At 36.1% G+C, this 12329-nt stretch overlaps 1 protein-coding gene across 9 annotated transcripts in view; it reads left to right on the forward strand.

The window, feature by feature from the left end:
- TOR1AIP1 (torsin 1A interacting protein 1) overlaps positions 1-12329 on the forward strand; it is a 44911-nt gene that overhangs the window by 2828 nt on the left and 29754 nt on the right. For 5 of the 9 annotated variants that reach the window (XM_036859043.1, XM_036859082.1, XM_036859034.1 and 2 more), the window contains exons 2-4: positions 17-94; positions 6126-6185; positions 7092-7136. In XM_036859043.1, coding sequence (XP_036714938.1) covers positions 17-94; positions 6126-6185; positions 7092-7136 — 183 coding nt within the window. The remainder of the gene's footprint in view (positions 1-16; positions 95-6125; positions 6186-7091; positions 7137-12329) is intronic. The other 4 variants (XM_036859100.1, XM_036859067.1, XM_036859091.1 and 1 more) reach the window with 1 other exon arrangement.

Consider the following 12329-nt stretch of genomic DNA (forward strand, 5'->3'; position numbering starts at 1 on the left):
CATATCTATTCTTTAGAGGATGAACCATCTTCACAAACTGTTTTAAGCCCAACCGTCTCAAAGAAAACTATCAGGAGAACACAAGAGACTCCAGGTAAGAAGAGTGAGTTTGTTGTTTTCCTTACGTGCCTGCTTTTTTTATGTATAGATTATAGCCTGGTCTATCAAGGGTCGCAGATCATACCTCATTCAGGGTTTCAGTGAATCTTCTTTATAGGTTGTTTATTGAATTAAGCAATAGTAGCATGTGTCAAGAAAAGACAGGGCACATACTTGAGTACCTACTAAGTACCATATGCTTTGTGTATGTTAATTCATTCACATAACTATGCAGGATAGATGTACCCATTTTTTGGTGAGAAAACTGGAGCTCAGAGTAGCTAACTTTTCTCTAAGATTACTTGCTATGTAACTGAGCCAAATTCAGACCCAGGTTTGTCTTCTCCAAAGCCCTTTCATTTGCCCCAAGTACCTCACTGTCACTGTCCCGTGTGATAGTTACTACTCAGTAAAGCTTGTTAAGTGTTGAATGAATGAATATGTCACACTGCTTTCCATTTGAAACGGATTAAGGGCTTCCCTGGTGGCGCAGTGGTTAAGAATCCTCCTGCCAATGCAGGGACACGTGCCGTGTCCCTGGTCTGGGAAGATCCCACATGCCGTGGAGCAGCTAAGCCCGTGCGCCACAACTACTGGGCCTGCGCTCTAGAGCCCGCGAGCCACAACTACTGAAGCCCGCGCACCTAGAGCCGGTGCGCCACAACAAGAGAAGCCACCGCAATGAGAAGCCCGTGCACCGCAATAGAGAGTAGCCCAGCTCGATGCAACTAGAGAAAGCCCACGCGCAGCAACGAAGACCCAATGCAGCCAAAAATAAATAAATAAAATAAAATGGATTAAATGGTCTGCATTGTAAAATCATGACACAATATGGTCGATCTCAGTTTGATAATATATTTCATCAAATCTAACATCTCATCAGTTGTAAGATATACTGTCATTGTTTTATGTACCACCTAGGAGGAAGAAATGCTGCCAATTACACTGTAATATGCCTTAGATTTTATGATACATCCCACTTTCAGAGATGTTAAAGTGTAAAAATATTTGCATCTTAGTATCAATGTAACATGGCAATAGGCTACATTTGATAGTCTACTTAATGTTTTAAAACCTGTTTAAACTGTTTTGAAAAGCAAGGGAAAGGATTAAGTTGTCATTAATGCATAACATCCTTTGGTTTTTAGTTCCATTTATTTTCAGTTTGCTTTTTTTGATATTAGGAAAGTCCACAGCAATAAATGATTGTAGCTATTGAAACTGATCATCTCTGGCTTTTTATTTTTAAACCCAAATCCTGACTTCTTTCCTTACCCATTGCTTCTAATAAGATTATTCCTTATAATTTAAACTGTTCTGTTCTCAGTTTTGAATGAATAAATATCTGGTTCAAGTTTAGTTCCAGATAACACACCCTTTATGCTTAATTCCTTGAATAGCCTATGGTACTGTGTTAAGATTATAAACTACCTTAGAAAAATGCTTTGAGTGATAGGTGCTATAAACAGATTTTCCAGGCCTTTTTTTTTTTTTTTTTTTTTAAGATTTATTTATTTATTTTTGGCTGTGTTGGGTCTTGATTGCTGTGTGTGGGCTTTCTCTAGTTGCAGTGAGCAGGGGCTACCCTTCATTGCAGTGCGTGGGCTTCTTATTGCGGTGGCTTCTCTTGTTGCGGAGCACAGGCTCTAGGCACACAGGCTTCAGTAGTTGTGGCACGTGGGCTCAGTAGTTGTGGCTTGCGGGCTCTGGAGCACAGGCTCAGTAGTTGTGGCACACAGGCTTAGTTGCTCTGTGGCATGTGGGATCTTCCAGGACCAGGGCTCGAACCCGTGTCCCCTGCATTGGCAGGCAGATTCTTAACCACTCCGCCACCAGGGAAGTCCTTCTAGGCCTGTGGAAAAACCATATTCTTGAAATCTTATTTACAGGAGATTTAATTTCATGGCCCTTATACCGGGAGAAACAAAAATTTCTCATTTTTAAAATCTACAGTAAATTTATAAAAATTATGGAGTTAAGTAAATTGATGTAATGAAGACTGTTGAGCACCAGCCTATAGACCATTATAAAACGATTATACAATAGAATGTCTCGTACAGTCTTTTGGAGTTCACATTAGGCCTGTATTTAAGGACTGCTGTTGAGGTACATGGCTGCATAATGTTGTGGAAAGAGCAGTGGACCTTGGTTGAATTAGCTTCTCACCTTGAACCTCAGGCCTTTATCTGTATGACTTACCCAGCCTAACTCACAAGGCCACTGCAAAAATGATACAGTACTTGCCAAGTCAGTTTGTACACAGTAAAACATACAGATATAAGGTGGGGTTTTTTTTCCTCACAGCACTTTACAGGAGATGTGAAGTTCATAAAATTTTGCTTAAGCATTTCTTTTTTCTCAAGAAGCTCATGCTATAGTTGGTAATGGAAAAGACAAAACATTTCCCAGTATAGATGATAGATCGATGGAACTCATGCATAGATTACCTGGAATATATCGATATCATACTGTGCTACAATATAACTAGAAATAAGGATATGTGCATCTTTGGGAGACTTGAGATACTGGGGGTTCTCTTACTCTAAAAGGTGCTTTTAAAAATTATACTACATCTAGCACTTGGCATGCTCCTGTATCATTCCTCTTAATAAAAGGAGAAAGAGTTTAGGGAAGTCATTAAATGAATGGTTATAAAGTCTTTGTAGCAGAGGAATTATTTAAACAGGAGTCAACTTTGATGGAAAACTGCTTTAAGTGCAAGTTTAAGGATAGGCCCTTCCTTGTTTGAGGGAATGTAAATTGGTGCAGTCACTATGGAAAACAGTTTGGAGGTTCCTTAAAAAAAACTAAAAATACAGTTGCCGTATGATCCTGCAATCCCACTCCTGGGCATATATCCAGAGAAAACTCTAATTTGAACAGATACATGCACCCATATGTTCATAGCAGCAATATTTACAGTAGCTAAGACATGGAAGCAACCTAAATGTCCATCAACAGCTGAATGGATAAAGAAGTGGTATGTGTATATGTATATGTGTACACACACACACACACACACACACACACACAATGGAATGCTACTCAGCCATTAAAAAGAATGAAGTAATGCCATTTGCAGCAACATGGAAGGACCTGGAGATTATCATACTAAGTGAAGTAAGTCAGATAGAGAAAGACAAATATTATATGATATCACTTACATGTGGAATCTAAAATATGATACAAATGAACTTATTTACAAAAAAGAAACAGATTCACAGACTTAGAAAACAAATTTATGGTTACCAAAGGGGCAAGGGGGGTGGAGGAAGGATAAATTAGGAGTTTGGGATTGGCAGATATGAACTATTATATATAAAATAGATAAACAACAAAGTCCTACTGTATAGCACAGGGAAATAGATTCAGTATCCTATAAGAAACCATAATGGAAAAGAATATGAAAAAGAATATATATATATAACTGAATCACTTTGCTATACACCAGAAACTTAATACAACATTGTAAATTGACTATACGTCAATTAAAAAAGAAAAAGATAGTCCCTTCCTTCTTCTTGTAGAATCATAGACTTTAAATTTAACTTTGGTATTCAAAATTGTGCCATAATTGTATGTAGGGCCAGTGGTGTGGTCTGAGAGAACTTTATCCAAAAATGTCCTTGAAAATAATGACCTAAAGCAAGGGGCCACTTTCTTTTTTTTTTTTTTTTTTTTTTGGGGGGGCCACTTTCTAAAACAACCTAGTAAAGACAACTACATCATTTGTCATCCTGTTTTTGAAGTCGTGAAAAAATGTTGATTGTATTAGTTTAGAATAGGGATATGGTTTAAACTCTGCTTAATGTTTGAAGTTTCAGAATTGCATTATTTTCACATTGAAATAACCATTAGGTTGTTCAGTCAGTTCAGTCCACATATACCTGTATAACTTCTTCTATGGCCAGGTTCATTCCTTTTATGAAACTAATTTCATAATCTAAAAATACAGTAGGAAAATTTCATTTACTTTTCCTAAAGTTAAATATTTTTAACAGTTATGGTTTCTAGCTAAATAATTATAGTTAAATATTTTTAATACCTTCTATTTTGTCATGAACATTTGATTCTTTGGCTGCTGTAGTTACAGCATTCATTCATTCTCCAGATATTATTGAGCACCTACTTTATACCAGTCCCCTTGCTAGAGACTGGGGGTGCAATGGTGAGCAAAAGCAGCAAAGGAAGGAGATTGCTACTAAAGAAGGGTACTTCTGGGGCTTCCCCGGTGGCGCAGTGGTTGAGAATCTGCCTGCCAATGCAGGGGATACGGGTTCGAGCCTTGGTCTGGGAAGATCCCACATGCCGCAGAGCAACTAGGCCCATGAGGCACAACTACTGAGCCTGCGCATCTGGAGCCTCTGCTCCGCAACAAGAGGGGCCGTGACAGTGAGAGGCCCGCGCACCGCGATGAAGAGTGGCCTCCACTTGCCACAACTAGAGGAAGCCCTCGCCTTTAAAAAAAGAAAAAGAAAAAAAAAAGAAGCAATGGAAGGATGTGGCTGAGTCTTCGCCGGCCTCACTATGTCTGCCATTTTCAATTTAAAAAAAAAAAAAAAGGATACTTCTTATTTTATTCTCTAATACCTCTCTGGGCTACTCTGTCTCCTTCAGGTATCTTACATAGGGCTATATATATGGTAGAGCATATGAGAAAAGCTTAAATGAAAAGATGGGGACTGAAATAGTAATTGATGTCTATAGAGTAAGTTAAGTTTTAGGTTTTAATTAAACCTGAAAAGGATGGGAATACAGAGGAGAAAAAGAGGAAGGTAGTTGTAATAATAAGAGTAACAGACATGTACAAGATTTCTTTTTAAAGCTACTTATATAAGTTCTAAATACCTGATATGTGAAATTCTAACAACTGATAATATTTCATAGAATCTTAGAACTGGACAATTTAGGGAAGTCATCTACTCAGTTTCTATCAGTGTAGGTGTTTCTCTGTTAACATGTATCTGCATTGTTGATCATCTGCAGTGATGTGGAAATCACTCCCTCACTCTCCATTCTGTTTTGGAGACAACACTAATAATTTGGTGGTTTTTCGTTTTACTATTGAACTAAAAGCTACTTTGCTGTAACTTTCTCTTGATCTTAGTTCTGTGTTTTTGAGCTACACAAAGTCAATTTAATTGTTTCTCTACATCTCTGTCTTGAAGAGGTACAAAATCATGCTCAGTAAGTATTTTTAGAACAAATGAATGGGTGTCCCTTCAAGATTTCTCTTCTCGATACTGTAAAGGGGAAATTGGGTTAAGTCAGTTTTGTGAAAACAAACATAGGCAGCCAGTGTAATGGCAGGGGTCAGGGATAGCTGGTTCAGAATGTGGTTTTTGCACTTCTCATACAGAGCCAAACATACTGCTTTTTTATAGAAACAAATGAAACAAAGCATAATATAACCCAAATTTAGATGTAGATTGCATTTTATTTTATGTTGTGTGAGGCTGTTTGAGGAAACACACCTTGGATTTCTAGGCTAACATTAATATTTTATTTAATGAGATTGACTTCCTCATTAACCCTATGCCATTGAACCATAGACAGTCTGAAACCTGGCTAACATTAACATTGTTTTAAAAATTGGAGTTTGCATTTCCTGAACACACACAAGGTTAAATAATTGGAGGGAGTATATTAAGTCTCAGGAAGTTAACCCTCAAATTAAAATATGACATAAATAATCCACAATTAGGGTATGCCACAAATGGGGTAGATAATTGAGTTGGTACTATGGTACAGATTTTGGTTCTTAATTGAGAAATTTAGAAGAGTGTTATTTGATATTCCTTTCTTGTTATACAAATATGGTCTGGTGAGAAAAACTGCAAAATTTTCCATCAAGTCCATAAATTTTTTATAGCAGGAAACTTTTCTCTAGTTCACTATTGTATTCCCATACTTAGCAAAATGGAGAGCTCAGAAAAAACTTGGCTGACTAAATAGATGATTGTATAATAAATCTAATATGTTTGACATTTTATATATTTTTTTAATGTTTTCTCTTCCTGTATTAGTGGTGAGTAAAGATCCTGTAATCAGCCTGTGTAGACCCCCTCTAAGAAGCTCAAGATTTGGTAAGAGACTGTTTTGTCTGTTGGTTCAACTTTCTTATATTTTTAAATAGGGTACTACATGTATTCATATGGTTCAAAATTCAAAAGTTTATATAAATATACAATGAAAAGTCTCCCTACCCCTTCTGACCTTTGCCCACCCAGTTTCCTCATCAGAGGCAACTAATGTTGTCAGTTTCTTAGGTATTTTTCCAGAGGTATTTTATGGAGATATAGAGAAATTCATGTATAAATGATATTTTCCTCTATTTTTTTAACCCAGTTTTTAGCCCAATAAATACTCCTTTCTGTACTGTCTTATTGTTTGTTTATTTTTACTTAAAATATATTGAGACATCTTTCCATATAAGTGTATAAAGGACTTCCTCATTCTTTTTAAGAGGTTGTTTCTTATATGTTGCTATGATTCTTTTTGTTAGCAAAATGGTTTTAAATTAGGGTCAGGGACTTTTTATTCTTCCCAGTATAATGCTAATAAAAAATTCAAGACTGAGGCTTTGTGGCTCAGGGCTATAAACTTTCCCTGCCTTAATTACATTTCTTTTTGACTAAAACCTTAAAAGAGTATTGCCCTTAAATTGATTTCATGGCTATGAAAGAAAGCTAGTAATGCCATTCCAAGAGGTCTACTTCTACTTAATTTTTAGAGTTTACAGACCCATAAGGGTGCTTTATCGTGGGAACTAAAAAGGAAGCTTATTTATCTTCACGTGAGGTTTCTACTCCTCAATCATTCCCTTTAAAAGAGAATTCGGTTGATTTTTTTTTTCTTTGATAGATGGCTGTCCTTTTAAGTATTACAAATGATAAAAATCTGTTAAGTTTTTGATGATGAACCTGTGGTAAAGAACCATATGATGCATTTCCTTTTCAGCTCTAATCATTTTCTTGCTATCTCTCTTGCAGATTCGTCATATAAAACAAATGGAAATACTAAAATGAGTGAATTAGGTTTGTTTATCTCTAATTCTTGTAGGTTCTCTTTGAGGTGTCTAATTATCAGTAGAATACAGGAGTACATTCATTTGGTCACTGGCTTGAGACTATTACTTTGTTCATTATCTCAGCTTGAGGGGCAGTGTCCTTATGACCATAAACTTTCTTAATCACCTGGGTTTTTATTCTCTCTAAAATTATGTCTTTTGTTATATTATTGTTTAAATTCATGTAAGAAAATATAAGAACATATATTTTAGTTTTTACTAGCAGTCAAGTTCACACTATCGGGAGAAAAGGATATCAGTTTACCAATTAAGGTTTTTTCTTGATTTAGAAAGTGAATTTGAGCTTTTTCAAGGTAAGTTCAGTGTTCTTTGCCATGTTTGTTGAAGTGGTTTATATTCTTTTCAGTGTTTGCCTTGGTGTAAGACATGAGCTACCAAGATCTGCGGCTTTAAGTGAATTTACATTGATTGTGGTTGGACTTAGGTTACAATTCTTTTCTAAATTTGGAGATGAGTCAAAAGGAGGGAAGCTTCATTTTTCTTTATAAATAGTTGCAACTTGTTTTAAATTTCTTTCACTTAAGCTCAGGCTAATTTTTTTTAGAGACTTCAGCATTTATAGTGTCTGGGTACTGAAAATGATCCTTGTAGTACGCAACTTATCATGTGTACTTTCACCCACCAGTTTCTCAAATGCTCTATTTCAAAACTTTAAAAAAAATTTTTTTAAGTCACAGAATCTTAATTAGAAGAGAACTTGGAGCTGAAATAATCTAGCACTTTTATGTTCTTTGTATGCTAGATTTAGAAATCATTTCTATAAGTACTTTATAATAAAAACTAACTTTAAAAAAGTGCTTTCCAGCTTAAAGGGAATTTCTGTGAGATCAATATAGGGAATGACACCCTCTTTTTTTTTTTTTTTTTTTTTAATAGTAATGCTAGTACATCTTGGAGTATATAAAATGGCTATTCATGGAGCTCGAGCACTAGTGATACTTCCAAACTATTCTTTATTCTCTTTTTCTTGCTTTCCCACTCTGTTCTCCAAAACATGATTGGCATTGAACAGTCTTAAAAGGTACCTTTCTTGAAGGTATCTATAGCAGGGGTCCACAAACTACAGCCTCTGAGTAAAATCTGACCTGCAATCTTGTTTTTGTACAACCTGTGAGCTAAGAAAAGATTTTTGCATTTTATACTCACATACACATATATGTGTGTGTGTATGTGTGTGTGTGTATGTATGACAGAGACTACATGTGGCTAGAGAAGCCTAAAATATTTACTATTTGGCCCTTGATGGAGAAAGTTTGCCAACCCCTGATTTTATCAGTGGCAGAAATAAACACAGCATATCACCCAAATTAGCATTTGTTTGTTCTAAGTAAATTCAGAGAGTTCCATACTTGTCTGGACATAGATTTATTGTAACATTCCACACTAGGTTTTCCTGACAACACAAAAAGACAGGAGACACAGTGACTCTCCTGTATTCTATCTAGTCTTCTCTTTGAGAAGGTATGATAGTCTCACTTCTGAATCTTCATGTCTTTGTCCCCAGACACAACACAAGCGAAGTTTATATTTCCTTGAGGACCCTTCACTACTCAGACGAACACAGTCCATAAGTCTCTAGGAATAGGAAAATCTATAGTAGAAATATACCTGGGACTTTGTGTTTTTCTTAAAAACGATGACCAGGAAAAAGGAAGTGAACAGAAAGTGATACAGTTAGTGGATGGTCTCCACCCACCAGAGGAAGTGGTTGTAAGTGGTCTACTTTAACAGCAGACATAAAGACCTAGGACTTCTGAAAGTACCTTTTCCTAATTGGTTGAAGTTGTTAGAAAAGTGACACCTCCTTGGTAGCACATTTAATTATTGCCATTTGTCTAAAAGCCACAGCTTTTATAATTTAATAACTTTTTTTGATTAAGGGTATTATTGCTCCAAATGGGATTTTAATTTCTTAAAGTTCCTGCATGAGTGTAGGGAAGAGTAATACCTTTTTTAAAAAAAATTTTTTTAAATGCTCTAACCTTCCACATGTAGCAGCCAAGAGGTTTAAAATAAAGGAAGCTGAATGACAAAAGAGGGAAATGAAATTAAAAGCTATGTAGTCATAGATACTGCTGATTCACCATGAGATTGTATTTGAATATTTATCTGTACATTCTCTGCAGCTTGGGTTAAAAAAATGAAAATTGTTTTAAGTTTTAAAACAGTGGTATATATATATATATATGGTAGCCTAGAGAAGTTCCCTACTCTGGAAGAGGTCAGGAAGGTTTTATGGAGATGGCATTTGAATTTAATTTTGAAGGATGAATCGCAGGCAAAATGGGGAAGGAGAATTACAAATATCGCCAATACTTGTAATTGTTTTGTAATAGAATGTCACTCTTTTACCTTTAGAGTTCAGGCAATATGAGAAACTCCTTTACATTAGAGGCAACACTCACATTAACTGTGGCTCTTTGAGATATTTTATGTTAAATAATTTTCAGAATGACATTCTAAATTGGTAGACTTGGGTTTCTAGAGTTTCATTTTCTAGAGTGAGAAACATGTTTAAAAATGTATATACAGTCAAGACGAAAGCCTATTACAATGATGATTACTTATTAAATGTACAAGATTTATTATTATTTAAGCTGTCTAATTCATAAAATATTACTGGATTGTAAGGCACAAAATAATACCGTTTTTTGTTCTTAGTGATGTTATCAAGATAGCCTAGCTTGACAAGTTACTGTTTATGTCTTGTATAGTGCTGATAAATATTTACTGTTAGGAACATGGAATTCTAAAGAAAGGATTTTTAGACACAGATTAAAAGTCTTTAAAGTGTTCAAAAATAAATACTTCAAATATAATAATAACATATTAGAAGTATTAAAAGTAAATGGGGAACTCCGTTATATAAGCTGGTTAAAAAATAATTCTTAAATCCTCCCCCATGCTAATTAGAACACTAACATAAACAGAAAAAAAGGAGATTGAATTTTAGGCAACCTGGTATATGAAGGACTGATTATTAGTTAATTGGCTCTAGACAAATTGACCTGGAACTTCAAAAGTATTATGGAAATAAATTGTATCAGGATGAAAAAGGGAAGGATTACTGTATAATTTATTTTTTCTGATAGTTGGGTGAATGAATATAAACCTTCAACATACTTTTCTTTCCATTAACGCAGATTCAAACATCAGTTCAGCCTTAAAGAAAGTTTGCTACACCAAATAATATTTAAACTATATAAAACATAATGCCCTAATATAAATGTAACTTTAGCCAAGCTGCTGTATTACATGACTTACACTTAGGTGTTGTTGGAACCTCTCATTTTAGGAGGAATTCACTTCTCAGCCTTTTCCCATCATTCATTCACTTATTCAAAAAATTATTGAGGAAGGGACTTCCCTGGTGGTGGTGCAGTTGTTAAGACTCTGCTTGCCAGTGCAGGGGACATGGGTTCAAGCCCTGGTCCGGGAAGATCCCACATGCTGCGGAACAACTAAGCCCATGTGCTGCAACTACTGAGCCTGTAGTGCTGCAACTACTGAAGCCCACGCGCCTACAGCCCATGCTCCGCAACAAGAGAAGCCACCACGATGAGAAGCCTGCGCACTGCAACGAAGAGTAGCCCCTGCTCGCTGCAACTAGAGAAAGCCTGCACTCAGCAACGAAGACCCAATGCAGCCATAAATAAATAAATAAATAAAAGTATTGAGGAAGACTTTTTGGTTCCACATGTAAGGAGCTTGGAAGTCACCACTTCAGCCTAATAACAAGTCAAAAACTGACAACTGAAAAATCAACAACTCTTAGATCCATAAGAGAGGAGATGACACAGGTAAAACCACTGACCCCAAGATTGGAGAAACAGACAAACATAGGAGGTCATGGCTTATCTTAGAGCCAAGATTCACAAGCAGAAGCCTCTGCAGGAGGTAGTGCTGGGTAGGAAAATCTGAGCTGCAGTTGATGAATTGTTGGAGGCTCAGCGTGGACAAGTCTGAAGAGCTAAAAATTCCAGGAGGACCCAGTCAAAGGTGGGCCCCTACTATATTGTGAAATTTACCTCCAGAAGCTCAGCCAGGCTCCCATAATGAATATCAGCAAAAAATCCCCTCATACTTCTGCAAGGTAGAGGGAGAAAGGAAACATTTTGAAATATGCCAGGGCATTCTGTTCTTCTTAACAAGGCAAGCCCTCAGGGAAATCTAGTTAACTGGAACCTAACCTACTCTATTATTATCAAAGCCTGACTGACCTGAAGGAAGGGAAATACCCAACACCAGACCACTCTGAACATCCTGTCGCACCTAAAGGGGAAGGGAAAAAAGGTGAGGAACTGTTTTGAAGTTCACGGTCCAGAGGCATAAGCTTAACTAAAAACAGAGACCTAGAGCTATAGAATACTTCCCCTTCCCCAACACCTGACCACCACCTTACTAAAGATCTATTTACAGCAGTTCTTTTTACCCAGTACAGCATGTCCAGCTATCAAGAAAAAATTACAAAACATGCCAAAATGCAAAAAACACAATTTGAAAAGATACAGCAACATCAACCAGACATGGCAGGGATGTTAGAATTATCAGAACAGGAATATAAAACAACTATGACTAATATGCTAAGGACTCTAATGGATAAAGTAGACAGCATGCAAGAGCAGAAAAGCAATGTCAGCCGAGAGATAGAAATCCTAAGAAAGAATCAAAAAGAAATGCTACAGATAAAAAAGCACTGTAACAGAAATGAAGAATGCTTTTGATGGGTTTATTGGACTGGACACGGCTAAGGAAAGAATCTCTACAGGATATATCAACAGAATCCTCAAAGAAATGATAATTATGTGGCATGATGTGTTAGTAAGTGCTATGATGATAATCATACTGCAATATATAAATGTATCAAATCAACACATTGTACACCTTACCCATAACACAATGTTAAGTATCAGTTATATCTCAATTAAAAAAAATAGAATCCTTGAAACCAAAACTCAAAGAGAACAATGACTGAATAATACAGAATATCCTAGACTGTGCAAAAGCTACAAAAGGTGTAATAATGTATACATAATGTGAATAATAGAAGGAGAAGAAAGGAACAGAAGAAATGTTTGAAATAATAATGACTGAGAATTTCCCAAATTAATGTCAAACACTAAATTCAGATCCAGGAAGC

Source organism: Balaenoptera musculus, chromosome 1, assembly GCF_009873245.2.
Source record: "Balaenoptera musculus isolate JJ_BM4_2016_0621 chromosome 1, mBalMus1.pri.v3, whole genome shotgun sequence".
NCBI lineage: Eukaryota > Metazoa > Chordata > Mammalia > Artiodactyla > Balaenopteridae > Balaenoptera > Balaenoptera musculus.